The 13,762-nt window shown below is 46.0% G+C and overlaps 1 protein-coding gene across 1 annotated transcript; it reads left to right on the top strand.

The window, feature by feature from the left end:
• Window positions 1-373: 373 nt before the first annotated feature.
• TEX35 (testis expressed 35) lies at window positions 374-9,952 on the top strand. The gene is made up of 9 exons (XM_040263902.1): window positions 374-412; window positions 1,123-1,173; window positions 1,792-1,860; window positions 2,805-2,861; window positions 3,542-3,601; window positions 8,341-8,405; window positions 8,634-8,823; window positions 9,159-9,202; window positions 9,472-9,952. Exons 1-9 carry the CDS (start codon window positions 374-376, stop codon window positions 9,530-9,532), a joined length of 636 nt encoding a protein of 211 aa, XP_040119836.1. The 3' UTR covers window positions 9,533-9,952.
• The last annotated feature ends 3,810 nt before the right edge of the window (window positions 9,953-13,762 follow it).

Genomic DNA, 13,762 nt, shown 5'->3' with positions numbered 1-13,762 from the left:
TCTTAGGGGTGGGGGGACGTCCTGCTGGGGTGCGGCCAACAATTTTTCCTTCTCCAGGGTGTGCCTTGTGCTTGGGCCATACAGGCTGGGCTCTGCAGGGGGTCCCCCTCCGCCTTGCTGGAGGGAAACTTCACAGCTTTGGAACCTGGCCTGAGGTCCCCCTTCTCAGTGGCCAGGACACCAGGCCTGTAGCTGCAGTGACACTCTGGGCTGGTGTGTAGGTCCCAGGCATTGTGACCTCAGCTGTTGCACCCACAGAGAGGCGGTGGTCCTGCCTGACCTCGGCCTGTAAGCTGCCTCGGACAGTGGCCTGGTCACGGGGGCCCGTCGAGGGGAGGTTGGGAAGTGGAAGAACACTCTGGCCTCCTCCATCATGTCGGCCAAGAGGGCGGAACTGAAGAAGACAAGCCTGGTAAAGGGGAAACGTTGAGCGCCCACTGGGTAGAGGCCGGGGTGGGGGTACAGAGAGTCCCCAGCACACCCTCAGCTTTTCCTTCTCCCTCTGAGCACGAGGTAGCTAGCCTCTCAGCCTGGAAGGAGGGTGGGGAATGGACCCCGGGCCTTGAGGTGGCAAAGACTCCCCGCTAGGACAAGGAGAACTGAAATGGCCCACCCCAACTCCAGCCAGGCCTACCTCTGACCTGCATGTTTAAGGGATAGAAAAAGCTCGTTAAGTAAAGGTAATTATCACCCACAATTTAAAGATTAAGAAATAAACGCTCCAAGAGACTAAGTAACTTGCCTAAATTGACACAACCAGTGAGGCGGATGGCTGAGACTAGGATTCCAGTCTGTCTGTCTACCTCCAAAGTCAGTGCTCCTGTCTAAAAGTACTTAGCCAGCTTCCTTCAGTTATCTCAAAGTGCTCTTGCCAGTCCCCCCATCCCTGCCCCCCAGCAAGAAGAGGGCAGCCTGCTGAACAGGCAGGTTTTAACATGACAAAATGTGAGTTGTCTTGGCTCAGGAGCTGGGGTTGTGTGGGCCTGATCTTAAGTGCAGTTGGACAGGCAGGGTTGAGTCAGGGGAGGGTCCTCCCCAATTTTTCCCAGTCCTCCCCAAGCTTCCCTAGTCCTCCTCAAGCCTGATACCTGACAGCCTGAATCCCACCTTCCCTCTCTGCAGAGCAAGAACTACAAGGCAGTTTGCCTGGAGTTGAAGCCGGAGCCGATCAAAGTAAGAAGCTTTTTTGATGCCCTCCCAGCAGCCAGGCCTGAGACCCCTGGGGAGGTGACTTGGAGTCAGGGGTCATTCGCCGATCCTGGTGGCCAAGACTTGTCCCAGGTGCTGGCAGATACACGAGAGAGAGCGAGCACTCTGCTCTCATAGAACAAAGCAGACGCATAAATAAAAGGGGGAAAATTCAGTAGTGTTACCTACGATACAGGGGATTGAAATAGGAAGCTGAAACTGGGTGGCTACTGTGGGTCTGGGGGGCTGTCAGAAAGGCCTTCCTCAGCCTGGAGAGGACAAGGCTCTGGCCGCTAGAGGGCTAAGGATGAGCAGCAGGGCTGGAGGAAGCCACAGGCCCAGAGGCCCTGGGGCGGGAATGAGCATGACTGCTGTGGGCATGGAAAGCGGAGGCCCAGCGGGCCAGGAAGGGAGTGGAATGAGATGGGCTCAGACAAAGGAGAAGGGCTGAGGGAGCTCTGCTGCTGGTGGGGCCAGGCCACCAGCTCTCACCTCTGCCCAGGCCTGAAGCAAGGAGCCAAACCCAGCGAGGGGGGTCTCCCTTGCCCCTTCTGCCCACACTGGCAATTCCCAGTATTCAGTGTTTCTGTTTTCAACCAGCAGATATATGACTACAAAGGAGCTAAACACGAAGGGCCATTTACCAAACCAGGAGGGACAAAGGAGCTAAAGGTATGTGTGGGGACGCTGCAGACAGCGGGTTGGACCAGCGCGGTGAACAGGCGGAGCCGACAGAACAACGTACGGGGCAGATAAACTGCTGGCACCTACAGTCCCGCTCCGGCCCCTGACTTCACTCCTGCTTCTACTTTAAAATTATTTCTGGCTTAGAGAAAATTTTCCAAAAAAATGGTACAGTGAGTTCTAGTATACTCTTCCCCCAGATTTCCAAGTGTTGGCATTTTATCGTGTTGTTTTCTCTTTTTATCATATTCATATATGTGTGTATATATATATATGTGTGTGTGTATATATATATATATATCCTGAACCATTTGGAAGCATGTGGTTCTCCCAAATTTCAGTATACATTTCCTCAAAACAAGATCACTCTCTTACACAGCCATAGTACAATCATCCAAACATCAAAGTCAGGAGATTCATGTTGATACAGTTCTCATCTACAGCCCTTAATCTAATTCCCCCAGTTATTCTGCCAATGTCTTTCATAACAAAAGTGGAGATAAATTTTTTGGTTTGGGATCCAATTCAGAATCACACCTGGCTCCCAGTTTCCATGTCTTTTTTCATCTGAAACAGTTCTTCGACCTTGTATTCTGGGACACTGTCAGTTTTGAGGATTACAAATCATTTATTTTGTAGAATGACCTCAGTCCAAGTTGTCTGATGCTTCCTTGCCATTAGACCTAGACCGTGCGATTTCGGTGGTCACTCCACAGCAGGGAGTGTGTGACCTTTTCAAAGTGCATCAATATCCGGAGGTACAGTGCGTCCCACTGTACTAGTTTCTTAACAGCATCCTTTCTTTCCTCCCTGCTGGGAATGATCTTCTGCTCCTCTTTTGGCCATGCCCCAGGATCTTTCCTTTCCTTCTTTTGACTGTCTCCCTTCCATCCAAGACATTTCTTTACTCCTTCTCTATTTTATTTCCTCAGAATGAACTCAGGGAAGTGAGGGAAGAGCTGAAGGAAAAAATGGAGGAGATAAAACAGGTAACAGGATGAGACTTTACCTCTCATGGAGTTAAAGGGTGGTTTCCAGGAAAATGCAACACCTAACTTTGAATAGTGAAGGAATTCGGAAATTACATGAAAGGGCAATCCAACTAACTGAGCCCAAATTCCCTAGAGTGCTTGTGTCAGGCAGCTTAGGTTATTTGTCTCTTACATGTCTGAGGCTTAAATCCAATTTTTGAATGATAAGGGCTCTCTAAAGTGTCTCATTGATTAGGATGGGGAGATACAATCTTAGTAACAGAGTGAGAGAGGCTGACTTGGAATTTGGAGGCCATCAGGGACCAATTTCTCCTCCCCTGAGCAAGCTGCAGAGCAAGAACTCTTGTTTCTCTGATGAAATCACCTATAGCATATTTATGAACAAAGAAAACACTCAAGCAAGAGTGTGTAATTGAAGCTGTGATTTGAGTTCCACGTGGCAGCCTTACAATGGCCAGATCCAAGTTATGCTCAGGCTGCTGCTGGTGGTAACTTGGTGGTACATGCATTTACCCTTCACAGACTCTTGGGAAGAAGTGGCTTTCATAAGTCATTATTAGAACATTCCTTAAACTTTATCAGCTCATTCCAGAGGAGCAGATACAGCACTTACCTTAAAACTCTCAAAAGACAACTCCACAATCAGTAATGTGCTGTGTGCCTTTCTTCCTCACTAGATAAAGGATGTAATGGACAAGGATTTTGATAAACTCCAGGAATTTGTGGAGATTATGAAGGTAAGTACTTATTGAATGCCCTCCATGGGCCAGTACCGTACCAGGAATCATGGAAGGAGACGCCAGAGCCTGCTCTGAAAGTGCTTATAATCTAGTAAGAGACTCAAACTCTATTGCATAAATAACAGTTAAGTACCAGAATCGCCTGCTAATGCTGGAGCCAAGGAGATGTGGCTTTGATCCCTGGGTCAGGAAGATCTCCTGGAGGAGGAAATGGCAACCCACTCCAGTATCCTTGCCAGGATAATCTCATGGACAGAGGAGCCTGGCGGGCTACAGTCTATGGGGGTCTCAAAGAGTCAGATGCAACTGAGCACACAGGAGCCATGCAAGTACAAAGTGGAATGATGACCGGTTGTCAGGTAACTAGGAGTTGTGGACTGGGATAACCAGAAAGTCATTTTACAGAAAGTGAGTCTTTCCCTTTTTTCAGTATTTATTTGACTGCGTCGGGCCTTTTTTGTGGCACACAGTATCTCTTTAGTTGCGGCACGTGAACTCATAGTTGGGGCATGTGGGATCCAGTGCTCTGACCATGGATTGAACCTGGGTCCCTGCATTGGGGGCGCAGTGTTTCAGCCATTGGTTCACCAGGGACGCGCCCTAGGGAAAGTGAGTGGTAAGGTGAGTCTAAAAGTTTGAAAGTTAAATGCAAATCTATCCAAGAGTCCAATAAAGTTATTTTTGAATTCAGTAATCACTGAAAAGATTATCTAGTTTCTAGAATAGCAGTTTTCAAACTTTGAGTTTCAGAATCAGTGGGAGCACTAACATTAAGAAACAGAGCTCAGGTCCTTGCACTCTGGGGTTTTATTCATGTTCCCCAGGAGAACAACCAATGTAAAATTATAAATAGGCAAACGCATTTACCTATAAATTTTTCAAGAGTTGTAAAGAGGCATTACTCTTACCAGATATTAAAATTCATAATGAAGTCACAATAATCAAATGAAGGCGGTACAGCCCAAGGATAAACAGACAAATGAAATAAAGCAGCATAGATAACCCTGTAAAGCCTCTCTGACGGGGATCACTTCTGTGGATTTCTCAAGTCCATGTACCCAGGCCCTGGGCCAGATGAACTGAATGAAAACCTCCAAGCTGGGGCACCATTGCTCAAAATGCTCTTACATGATTAAGCTGATTGCTTCTGATGAGAACCAGGTCCTTAGCACTTCAGCGGTAGTTGTTAACATTGGCCACACGTTGGAATCACCTGTACTGTGGTTTTGAGTTGCCTCTCTTTACCGCTGGCTGCACCCCATAGCAGTTAAATCAGAGGTCTGGGCATTGGTAATTTTTAAAGATCCTCAGTTGATTCAATTGTATGCTCACAATTGGGCAACCACAGCTATATAAAATTTAAAATACAATAAAGATGATTTTTAAAATTATCAGTGAGAAGGACAAGATTCTTAATATTAAGAATATTTATATGATGAAATATTCAACTATAAAAAATAATGAAGTAATGTCATTTGCAACAACATGCATGGACCTAGAAATTGTCATACTTAGTGAAGAAAGAGAGAGAAAAACAAATATCATATTACTTATACATGGAATCTAAAAAACGTGACAAATGAACTTTCTTACAAAACAAAACACAGGCACAGATGAAGAAAATAAACTTATGAGTACTGGGGGGAGGGGTAAATTGGGAGACTGGGGTTGACATATACATTCTACAATATATAAATAGATAACAATAAGAAACTATTGATTGTATAGCACAGGGAACTCTTCTCAATGTAATGACCTACATGGGAAAAGAATTTTAAAAAGTGTGGATATATGTTTATCTGAGTCACTTTGCTGTATTGCAGAAACTTGAATACAACATTGTAAATCAACTATACTCTAATAAAAATTAAACAAAAAGAAGAATATTGCCTGATTATATAAGGGGAAAACTTAACTCAGTTAACACTAAAAACTGAAATAGTCTATAATGTGAATTTAAAAAAAATAAGAAATTGTACGTATTTTACTGGAGGGTCTAAATATAATTACAATGAAAGAAATCATAAAAGAAACACTGACATGTTTAACAATACAAGAAATTTAAAAATCATAACAGAAAAGCACCATACACTTAATTAGAAAGTAAACAACAGTTTGAAGGAAATAATTTTCCACAAATATGATTGACAGACAAAAGGTTTTTATCTATAACATATAAAACTCACACAAATCATTAACAATCAAATAGGAAAATGGGCAAAGGGTGTATGTGAACAGTCCACAGATAAGAATATTACTAAAAAGCAATAAATACAAAGTTTTACCTAATGAATAAACAAACAAACACAAATGAAAACAACTTAGGTAACTGCCACATTCAAATAAACCAAGTTTTAATCTATGACAATTACAAATCAAGATAGGAGTGCTCTTTACAGCTGATCAGAGTACAAGTTTGTTCAAAACTGAAAAGGAATTTAGACAATAGGTATCAAAAATATCAAAACCCCATGACTTATCAACTCCTTGACTTCTCAGAATTTGAGAATAATCAGAAATGCTTGCATGGGTACATATAAAAAGATGTTCATCACAGGATTATTTATAACAGCAAAAAATGGTCAACAACCACAATTTTCAATAGTAGAGGAATAGTCAAATAAAATATGATATTTCTATTAACATATAATGAAAATTAACTATAGGAGACAGTGTTTAGAAAGAATGCTTATAATGAGAATTAAAAAAAGCAAGATGCAAGCAATAATGTACAGGCTGATCACAACTAGGTGAAAAAAAATAGGTAAGTAATTATATAGAAAAAAGACTGGAAAGAAATATACCAAAAGGGTTAATTGCTGTTATCACTAGATGATGAGATTAATTTCCCCTTTTATATTCCTCTGTATTGTCCAATTTTTCTGCAAAGGGTTGTGCTATTTCTGTATTAAAATGCAAACAGTAAGTGTTTTGTTAGTGGGTAGGGCTGGGTATCACAAGGCACAAAGGAGGCTATTTTGGGCACGGGAGCAGCTTGCACGCAGCATGGAAGCAGGAGGAATGCGAAGCTTATCACGGTCAGTGGGGAGATCAGTCATATAAGTGGGATCATTGGGGAAAACTGTGAGAAATAAAACGGAGTGGGCACAAAGGCGATGGATAATGAAGGCTTTTGAAAGACGGGCAGACAGGTTGGGACTTGGTTGTGTAAGCGGTAAGAGGCCTCTGGAGATTCTTAATCAAAGAACACGCCAGCAACAGCACTTCAGAAAGCTGAGTTGGCAGCTGCTTGCAAGGTGGCTGGGGCGAGGTGGGGGTGGGGGCGCCAGGGAGCGGGTGGGGGTCGTCTGGAGCAAGAATATCAAACAGGAAGCCGCATCCTCGCTCAAGGAGAAGAAGGCTGGACCCAGTGTAGGAACAGAAGGAAAAGGGTCAATCCGAACGATACAGTGAAGGGAATATAGCATGCTTGGTGACTGATTCCGTAGGAAGAATATAGGAGAGGCAAGCGCCCACGATGACACCAGTTTTAATCCGGACGGCTAGAAGAAAGAGAGGACAGTGACAAGGACAGTAGGGAAACAGCACATTTAGAAGAGAACACGATAGAGATCCGTTTGAAGTGATGGTGAGACTTCTAAGAAAGCGGAATGTATTGACTCATGTTTTGGACCCAGGGGAGATTTTTAAATATATTTATTTATTTGGCTGTGCCATGTCTTATTTGTGGCACACGTCTTAGTTGTAGCATGTGGGATCTAGTTCCCCGACCAAGGAGGGAACCTGGCCCTCCTGCACCGGGACCTCAGAGTCTAAGCCACTGGACCACCAAGGAAGTCCCTGGACCCAGGGGGAATTTTGACTTCAAGGATATTTTGACTTTACTTATAAATACAAGTATCTTATTCAAAATTTATACAAACATTTAAGTGCTTTTCAAAAAGATCTTTTTTGGGAAATCATTTCCATCCTGACAGTAATTCCTTGATTAATTTTCTACCCCAGATCAGTAAACTCTTTCCAAATCTTTCATTTTTTTATTATTAAAATGATTCTCCTGGAAGCAAATTATTTTTTATTTATATTTTGTGATATTCAATCCAACCCTGTTTTTGTCCTCAACAGATACTATCAGTAATAACTTAGATAGTTTCTTGTGACCATCTTAGAGTTTCTTTGTGACCACTATTTCTCTCCAATTTTTCCAGGTCAAATTTTATAGCTCTAAACTTTACCAAGAAGACTTTATTATTATTTCAATTCTTAACAAAATATGTGAGGAGCCATTTGCACTATTATCTGTTTTGCATTGACCATTTCTGCCAGAAATTGAGTAAGAGATGGAACAAACACAGATATACAGAATCTGTGTACATGGCAGGGGTCAAACCATTGGAGTCAGAAATGTCTTTAGGGGTCATAAGATTTGTTTTCTTGGTTCCATGATTTTATAGGCATTGAACCAAGGCAGATAGGGTTTCATCAAGTGTAATCAGGTAAAACAGATCCTGGCCTCTGACTCACCTGGAGACTTTGAACAAGTCCCTGAGGACTCTGGCTGTGCTTCAGCTTCATCGTGGAGTGGGGAAGGAGACAAGGGGGGGTGGGCGGCATGTGTCATGGACATTCTGTGAGCTACCTCACCCAGGGCCAGTGAGGATTCTTGAAGTAATATGCAGAGGTGGCCTCACAGTGGTTCGCAGAGTGAAGCAAGAGAAAGGGATTTCAGAAGCCCTTCATGATGATGATTCTAGCTTTGAATTCTCTCTTGGAAGGAAATGCAAAAGGATATGGATGAGAAGATGGATGTTTTAATAAATATACAGAAGAACAGCAAGGTGTAAGTACAACCTGCCCCCATCTGTCCTCATCCCTAAAGAGTCTCCTTCCTTTTCTTTGCCAAATGTCCTTGAACTTCAGAGGACTCTCAGAGCCTTCAAGGAGCTGTCTTAGTTTCTCGTGCCCCAGTGGCTTGGAGTCAAGACCCTCTATGGCCACCCATGCTACTGGTGAGTTCCTTTCATGTTGAAAATGATTTCCCCAATTCTGCCCCTTCCTGACTCCCCAGTCCCTTTAGGAGAGGACTGAAGATGCAGCAAGAACTCAGGCTGATAGGAAAGACAGACACAGACCCACAGCTCCAGCTCAGGAAAATGGATGGAGCTGGTGGAGCACCGCTCTCTCTTCACAAAAATATGGTGGCACTGCAACAACCAAAAGACCCAGTGGATTCCCTTCACCAATGCGACTGCTGCCTTGTAAGTGAAGCCCTCCCCACCCTGCCCCAGTGTTACGCCCCTGGTCTCCTGTTCCCCTCTACCTCCCCTGGGCTCGTGCTCTCCCTGGGTTCCACTCCTCTCCCGGCCTGGGGATGCCTCCCTAGTCTTGAATCTACTCTGGGGTCTTGCCCTCTAGGACTGGGGAGATTCTGAAACCATGACTAAGTAGGACTTGACCCTGGATGTGCCCGCTCCCAAGTGCAACTATATTGTTCTATCCTCTCCTATAGCAAGACCCGATGAGGTGCCCAGCAGCCTGGCCATCTTGGACCAGGGAAAAATGATCTTTCTTGTGCCGTTTCTGTCCTCCACAGGAGAAATGTTTGTTGTGTACCCCACAGAACAACTACGATCGGGGGTAGGTAGATCCCTGCAAGCCCCTTGTCTCAATCGGGTGCCCAGTCATCCCAGAGGCGGTGCTCCAGGGCGCATTCCCGTCAACCCCAGCCTGAGCAGGCTCCGCCCCCGCCGCATCCGCCCAGCCTTAGAGGGCGTGGCACTTCGAGGCAGGAGGACTTGCTTAGCCCAGCCTGGGGGCTGCCCAGAGGCCTCTGTGAAGGGCAGGGTGCCTTGCCAGCTGCCCAGCTGACCTCGCTTCAGGCTCCTGACTTTCTCCCCATATAACAGGAAACTTCCACACCACGCCTGGGCATCCTTTTCACCCTTGGCGTCTGGACCTGCTTTCTGATTTATCTGTACTTCAACTCCTGTGTGACCGAGGACATAGTTCCAACTTAATGCTGCCTCAGGACCCATCAGCGGCTTGGGTTCAGCCTCTCCCCACTCCTTGAAAGGCTTGCTGCCTTCTCACATACCACCCTGCCCCTGGCTCCTTCCACTCGGAGAGTAAAATCTTCGTTTAAAGCCAAAGCAGGAGTCAAAATATTGAATATCAGTCTCAAGCTTGAGTGTGGAAGGAGTATCACTTTTTTAGATCAAAATCAGTGTGTTTCAGACTCCAGCCTCTCTTCTTGCTTCCTGAAGGTTCAGTGGGAAATCCTTAGGGTCATCCTTAGTGTCTCCACTGCCTCCCTCCACTTTACCTGGTTCTACAGATGTCCCAGGTCAAAGGGAAGGCCCTGAAGATATCAGATGCCATTCTGTATGATCCCAGAAGTGTGTGTGTGTGTGTGTGTGTGTGTGTGTGTGTGTGTGTTGGGCAATGGGAGGAACTCCTGAGCCCAGGGTCTAGCATGCACTGCCTCCCTCTGTGGTCTCATTACCAAGCAGGACTTGAGGATCCACTGTTCATGGGGACTTGCTCCCTTTCGGGGCTCTGAGGATCCACCCTTATTCTCCGGCATGTTTCCTCATCCCCACCCCACCTGAAGGAGACCTTGCCCTCCAGAGGCCTTTAAAGGTGGGGGTGAGCCATTGACCTCCCACTGCCCCATGCTGTGTCCTGCCCAAAATCCCTCCACCAAGATAAGGGGAAGCCTGGCTGCTACCTTGATATGAGAACAAAGAAAGATACAGGGAAAACAGGACTTCAACAAACTACCCTGCCATGAGGGAAATTCTTCGGATTCAGTGCAGTGAAGGACGAACTCATGGGATCCCACGTTTTGTTTCACACCAGCTTTCTCTTGTTTCATCTCTCTTCTAAGTTGGCTGCTTCAACTTTTGTGGTTTAGTTGCTAAGTCGCATCCGACTCCTGCGACCCTATGGACTGTAGCCTGCCAGGCTCCTCTGTCCACAGGATTCTCCAGGCAAGAACACTGGAGTGGGTTGCCATCTGGCCTAGAAAATGACTGATCAAGTTCCTAATGGCTGCATAGTTATGAGCAGTGCCTTGGGTGCTTCAGATTTACATAGAAAAAAAATACCCCTCCCCCAAAAACATAGACTTTGCCTTCAAGGAGCTTATAGTTTTAAAGGAGAGATGGTAAACAGGGGTATTAAAAATATGGACTATATAAATAAGTCCAATAATAGAACAACTGTGATGAAACAAATAGATTACAAAAGGGAAAAGGTGGGTATCACCCTCTGTTCATTTCCTATTGCTTCTGGAACAGATGACACATTTAATGGCTTAAGACAACACAAAATTGGTCCAAAATCAGTCCCACTGGGCTACAGTCAAGGTATTGGCAGGCCTACATTTCTTTTGCAAATCAGGAGAATCTGGTTCCTTGCCTTTTTCAGATTCTAGAGGCTGCGTGTCTTCCCTGGCTCATGGCCCCCTTCCATCTTCAAAGCCAGCAGTGGTCAGTCCAGTCTGTCTCACTCGGTATCACTCCGACTCTTTTATTTAAAAATTAATCTGTTTTTAATGGAAAGATAATTGCTTTATAGTATTATGTTGGTTTCTGCCAAATATCAGCATGAATCAGCCATGGGTATACCTATGTCCATTCCTTCTTGAACCTCCTTCCTACCTCCCGCCCCATCCTACCCCTCTAGGTTGTTACAGAGCCCTGGTCTGAGTCCCCTGAGTCATGCAGCAAATTCCCATTGGCTATGTATGTTACATATGGCAGTGTATATGTTTTCATGCCACTCTCTCCTTACATCCCACTCTCTCTATACATCCCACCCTCTCCTTCTCCCTCTCCCTGTGCCCATAAGTCTGTCCTCTGCGTCTGCATCTCCACTGTTGCCCTGCAAATAAGTTCCTCAGTACCATTTTTCTAGATTCCATATATATATATGCATTAATATACAATATTTGTTTTTCTTTTTCTGACTTACTTTACTCTGTATAATAGGCTCTAGGTTCATCCACCTCATTAGAACTGACTCAAGTGCATTCCTTTTTATGACTGAATAATACTCCATTGAATATATGTGCCACAGCTTCCTTATCCATTCATCTGTTGATGGACATCTAGGTTGCTTTTGTATCCTAGCTACAGTAAATAGTGGTCAGGATCACTCTGATTCTTCCTCTGCCCCCTTCTTCCACTTGGAAGGACCCCTGTGATTACCTTGAGCCCTCCTAAATAATCCAGCTACTCTCCTTAGTTTAAGGTCAGCTGATAATCAACCTTACTTCCCCTTTGCTGTATAACATAACATATTCACAAGTTCTGGAGATTAGAACATCTTTGGGGACTGATTTTTGCCACCAAACAGGACCCCCCGCCCCAGACCCCACCCCTTGACTCCCAAACCTCCAAACACTTGGGAACATTGTACGGCTCAGTTCTGTGCTCAGTTCTGGTTTGGTATAGACCCACAAATTCGATACTCTTTCCAGAGGAACATAGTTCCTCTTCCCTTAAGTGAGGGAGTGTCGAATATGATGGAAGTGATGGTGTGTCACTTCTGAGATGAAGGCATCAAGGTTGTGTGGCTTCCATCTTGCTCTCTTTCGCACACTAATTCTGGGTGAAGCTCACTGCCGTGGGGTGTGGACCCAAGCGGGCCTATGGTGAGTGGCACATGGCAAGGAGCCGAGGCCTCCTGCCAACACTGGTGTGAGTAGCCCTCTTCCAGCCCCTGCTGAGCCTTGAGAGGACCGCAGCCCTGGCCGTCACTTGAATGCCGCACCTCATGAGGAGACAATGAGCCAGGACCCAGAAGAGCTTCTCCTAACTACCCGACCTGCAGACACTGTGAAATAATAAATGCTTGTGGCTGTAAGTTGCTAGGTTTTGAGGCAATTTGTTGTACAGTGAGAGAGAACCCATGTGCCAGTCTGAAGAACTGAAACAAGGTCATCAGGGAAACAGCTGCCAGGATCAGCTGGAGCGCTGAGTCTTCTTTGTGTAAATGGCCGTGCAGTGCTAGCCCAGCCCCGAGGACTGGTGGCGTGGTCTCCGCAGTCCCTGTCCGTTGACCCTTTCCAAGCTCCCCTGTGTCCCAATTTCACGTCATCCAGCTCACAGGCAGCAGAAGGCCAACACTGTGTGTTGGGGGACAGGTCTGCCTGGCTGTCAAACAGCTGTCGTGTCTGCCCTTGGGAACAGACCTTCAGGGAGCCACAGCCTGTCATTCCTGCCGACGCTTCCCGTGGGCCAGCTTTGCTGGTGAGCTTGTGCTTTTTCTGTTGGTTTCAAGGTCACCTGACCTGGAAGGGAATTATGCTTAACCTATCTCTTCTCTGAAAAGATGTGACTCCTCTCCTGAGAACAGAGCCTCTTGTGGGGAGGGCGCGTTTCCCCGACCTGGGCCACCACTTCTTTGTGCTGCTGCTAAGTCACTTCAGTCGTGTCCGACTCTGTGCGACCCCATAGACGGCAGCCCACCAGGCTCCCCCGTCCCTGGGATTCTCCAGGCAAGAACACTGGAGTGGGGTGCCGTTTCCTTCTTTGCTGCTTTGTGCTTCAGGACCCAATTGATCAGAATAAGGTGGACAGCCGACTCAACTTGCCCAATTGATTTCTGTCCCTGGGAATTTGAAATTGGAATTTGGGGAGACTCAGTTGGCCCCCAGAACTAGTCTTGTAATTAGGAGCTGGGGAGGCATCTGCCACTATTAAAAAATAAACCGTTTTGCAGAGAGGGAAGACTGAAAACAGAGGAGCTGAGAAAAGCGGAGACTCGTGCAGTTCCAGAGAGGGGGCAGCAAGTACCACCACCTGGCCTCAGCCTTGCTGGCCTGGTACTGGCCCCTGGCTTGGCTTCTTGAGAGTCCCCAGACCCTTGGACCACAGTGCCCATTTCTGTTTAAGCAAAGCGGCTTTCTGTCACCACCCAATAAGCCTGAGCTAAGGCCCCATGGTTAGAAGGAATCTCAGAGAGTGGTCAAATCTTTTCAGTTTACAGTGAGGCTTCTGAGGCCCAGAGAGGTGCAGTGAAGTGCCCTTGGCCACACAGCCCATGTGTAGCAAAGGCAAGACCAGAACCCAGGTTTTCTGACTTCTGGGCTAGTGCTCTGTGACTCTCTGGGGGTGGTTGGATTTCCAAGGGCAAGGGGATGAGATCAAAGGAGGAACAGATCTCAGGGTCAGCTGGCTCTGGACATAAATC

This window comes from Oryx dammah, unplaced genomic scaffold (genome assembly GCF_014754425.2).
Source record: "Oryx dammah isolate SB20612 unplaced genomic scaffold, SCBI_Odam_1.1 HiC_scaffold_21, whole genome shotgun sequence".
Classification (NCBI taxonomy): domain Eukaryota; kingdom Metazoa; phylum Chordata; class Mammalia; order Artiodactyla; family Bovidae; genus Oryx; species Oryx dammah.
Note: the sequence above shows the minus strand (reverse complement) of the source record. Positions and strands in the feature narration are given on the sequence as shown.

Bases quoted from the DNA above. Each gene is read 5' to 3' on its own strand.
- TEX35 (XM_040263902.1), top strand. From the start codon at position 374: ATGTCGGCCAAGAGGGCGGAACTGAAGAAGACAAGCCTG. The intron at 1,861-2,804 runs GTATGTGTGGGG...TTATTTCCTCAG, and splicing joins GAGGGACAAAGGAGCTAAAG to AATGAACTCAGGGAAGTGAG. The intron at 9,203-9,471 runs GTAGGTAGATCC...CCCATATAACAG, and splicing joins CAGAACAACTACGATCGGGG to GAAACTTCCACACCACGCCT.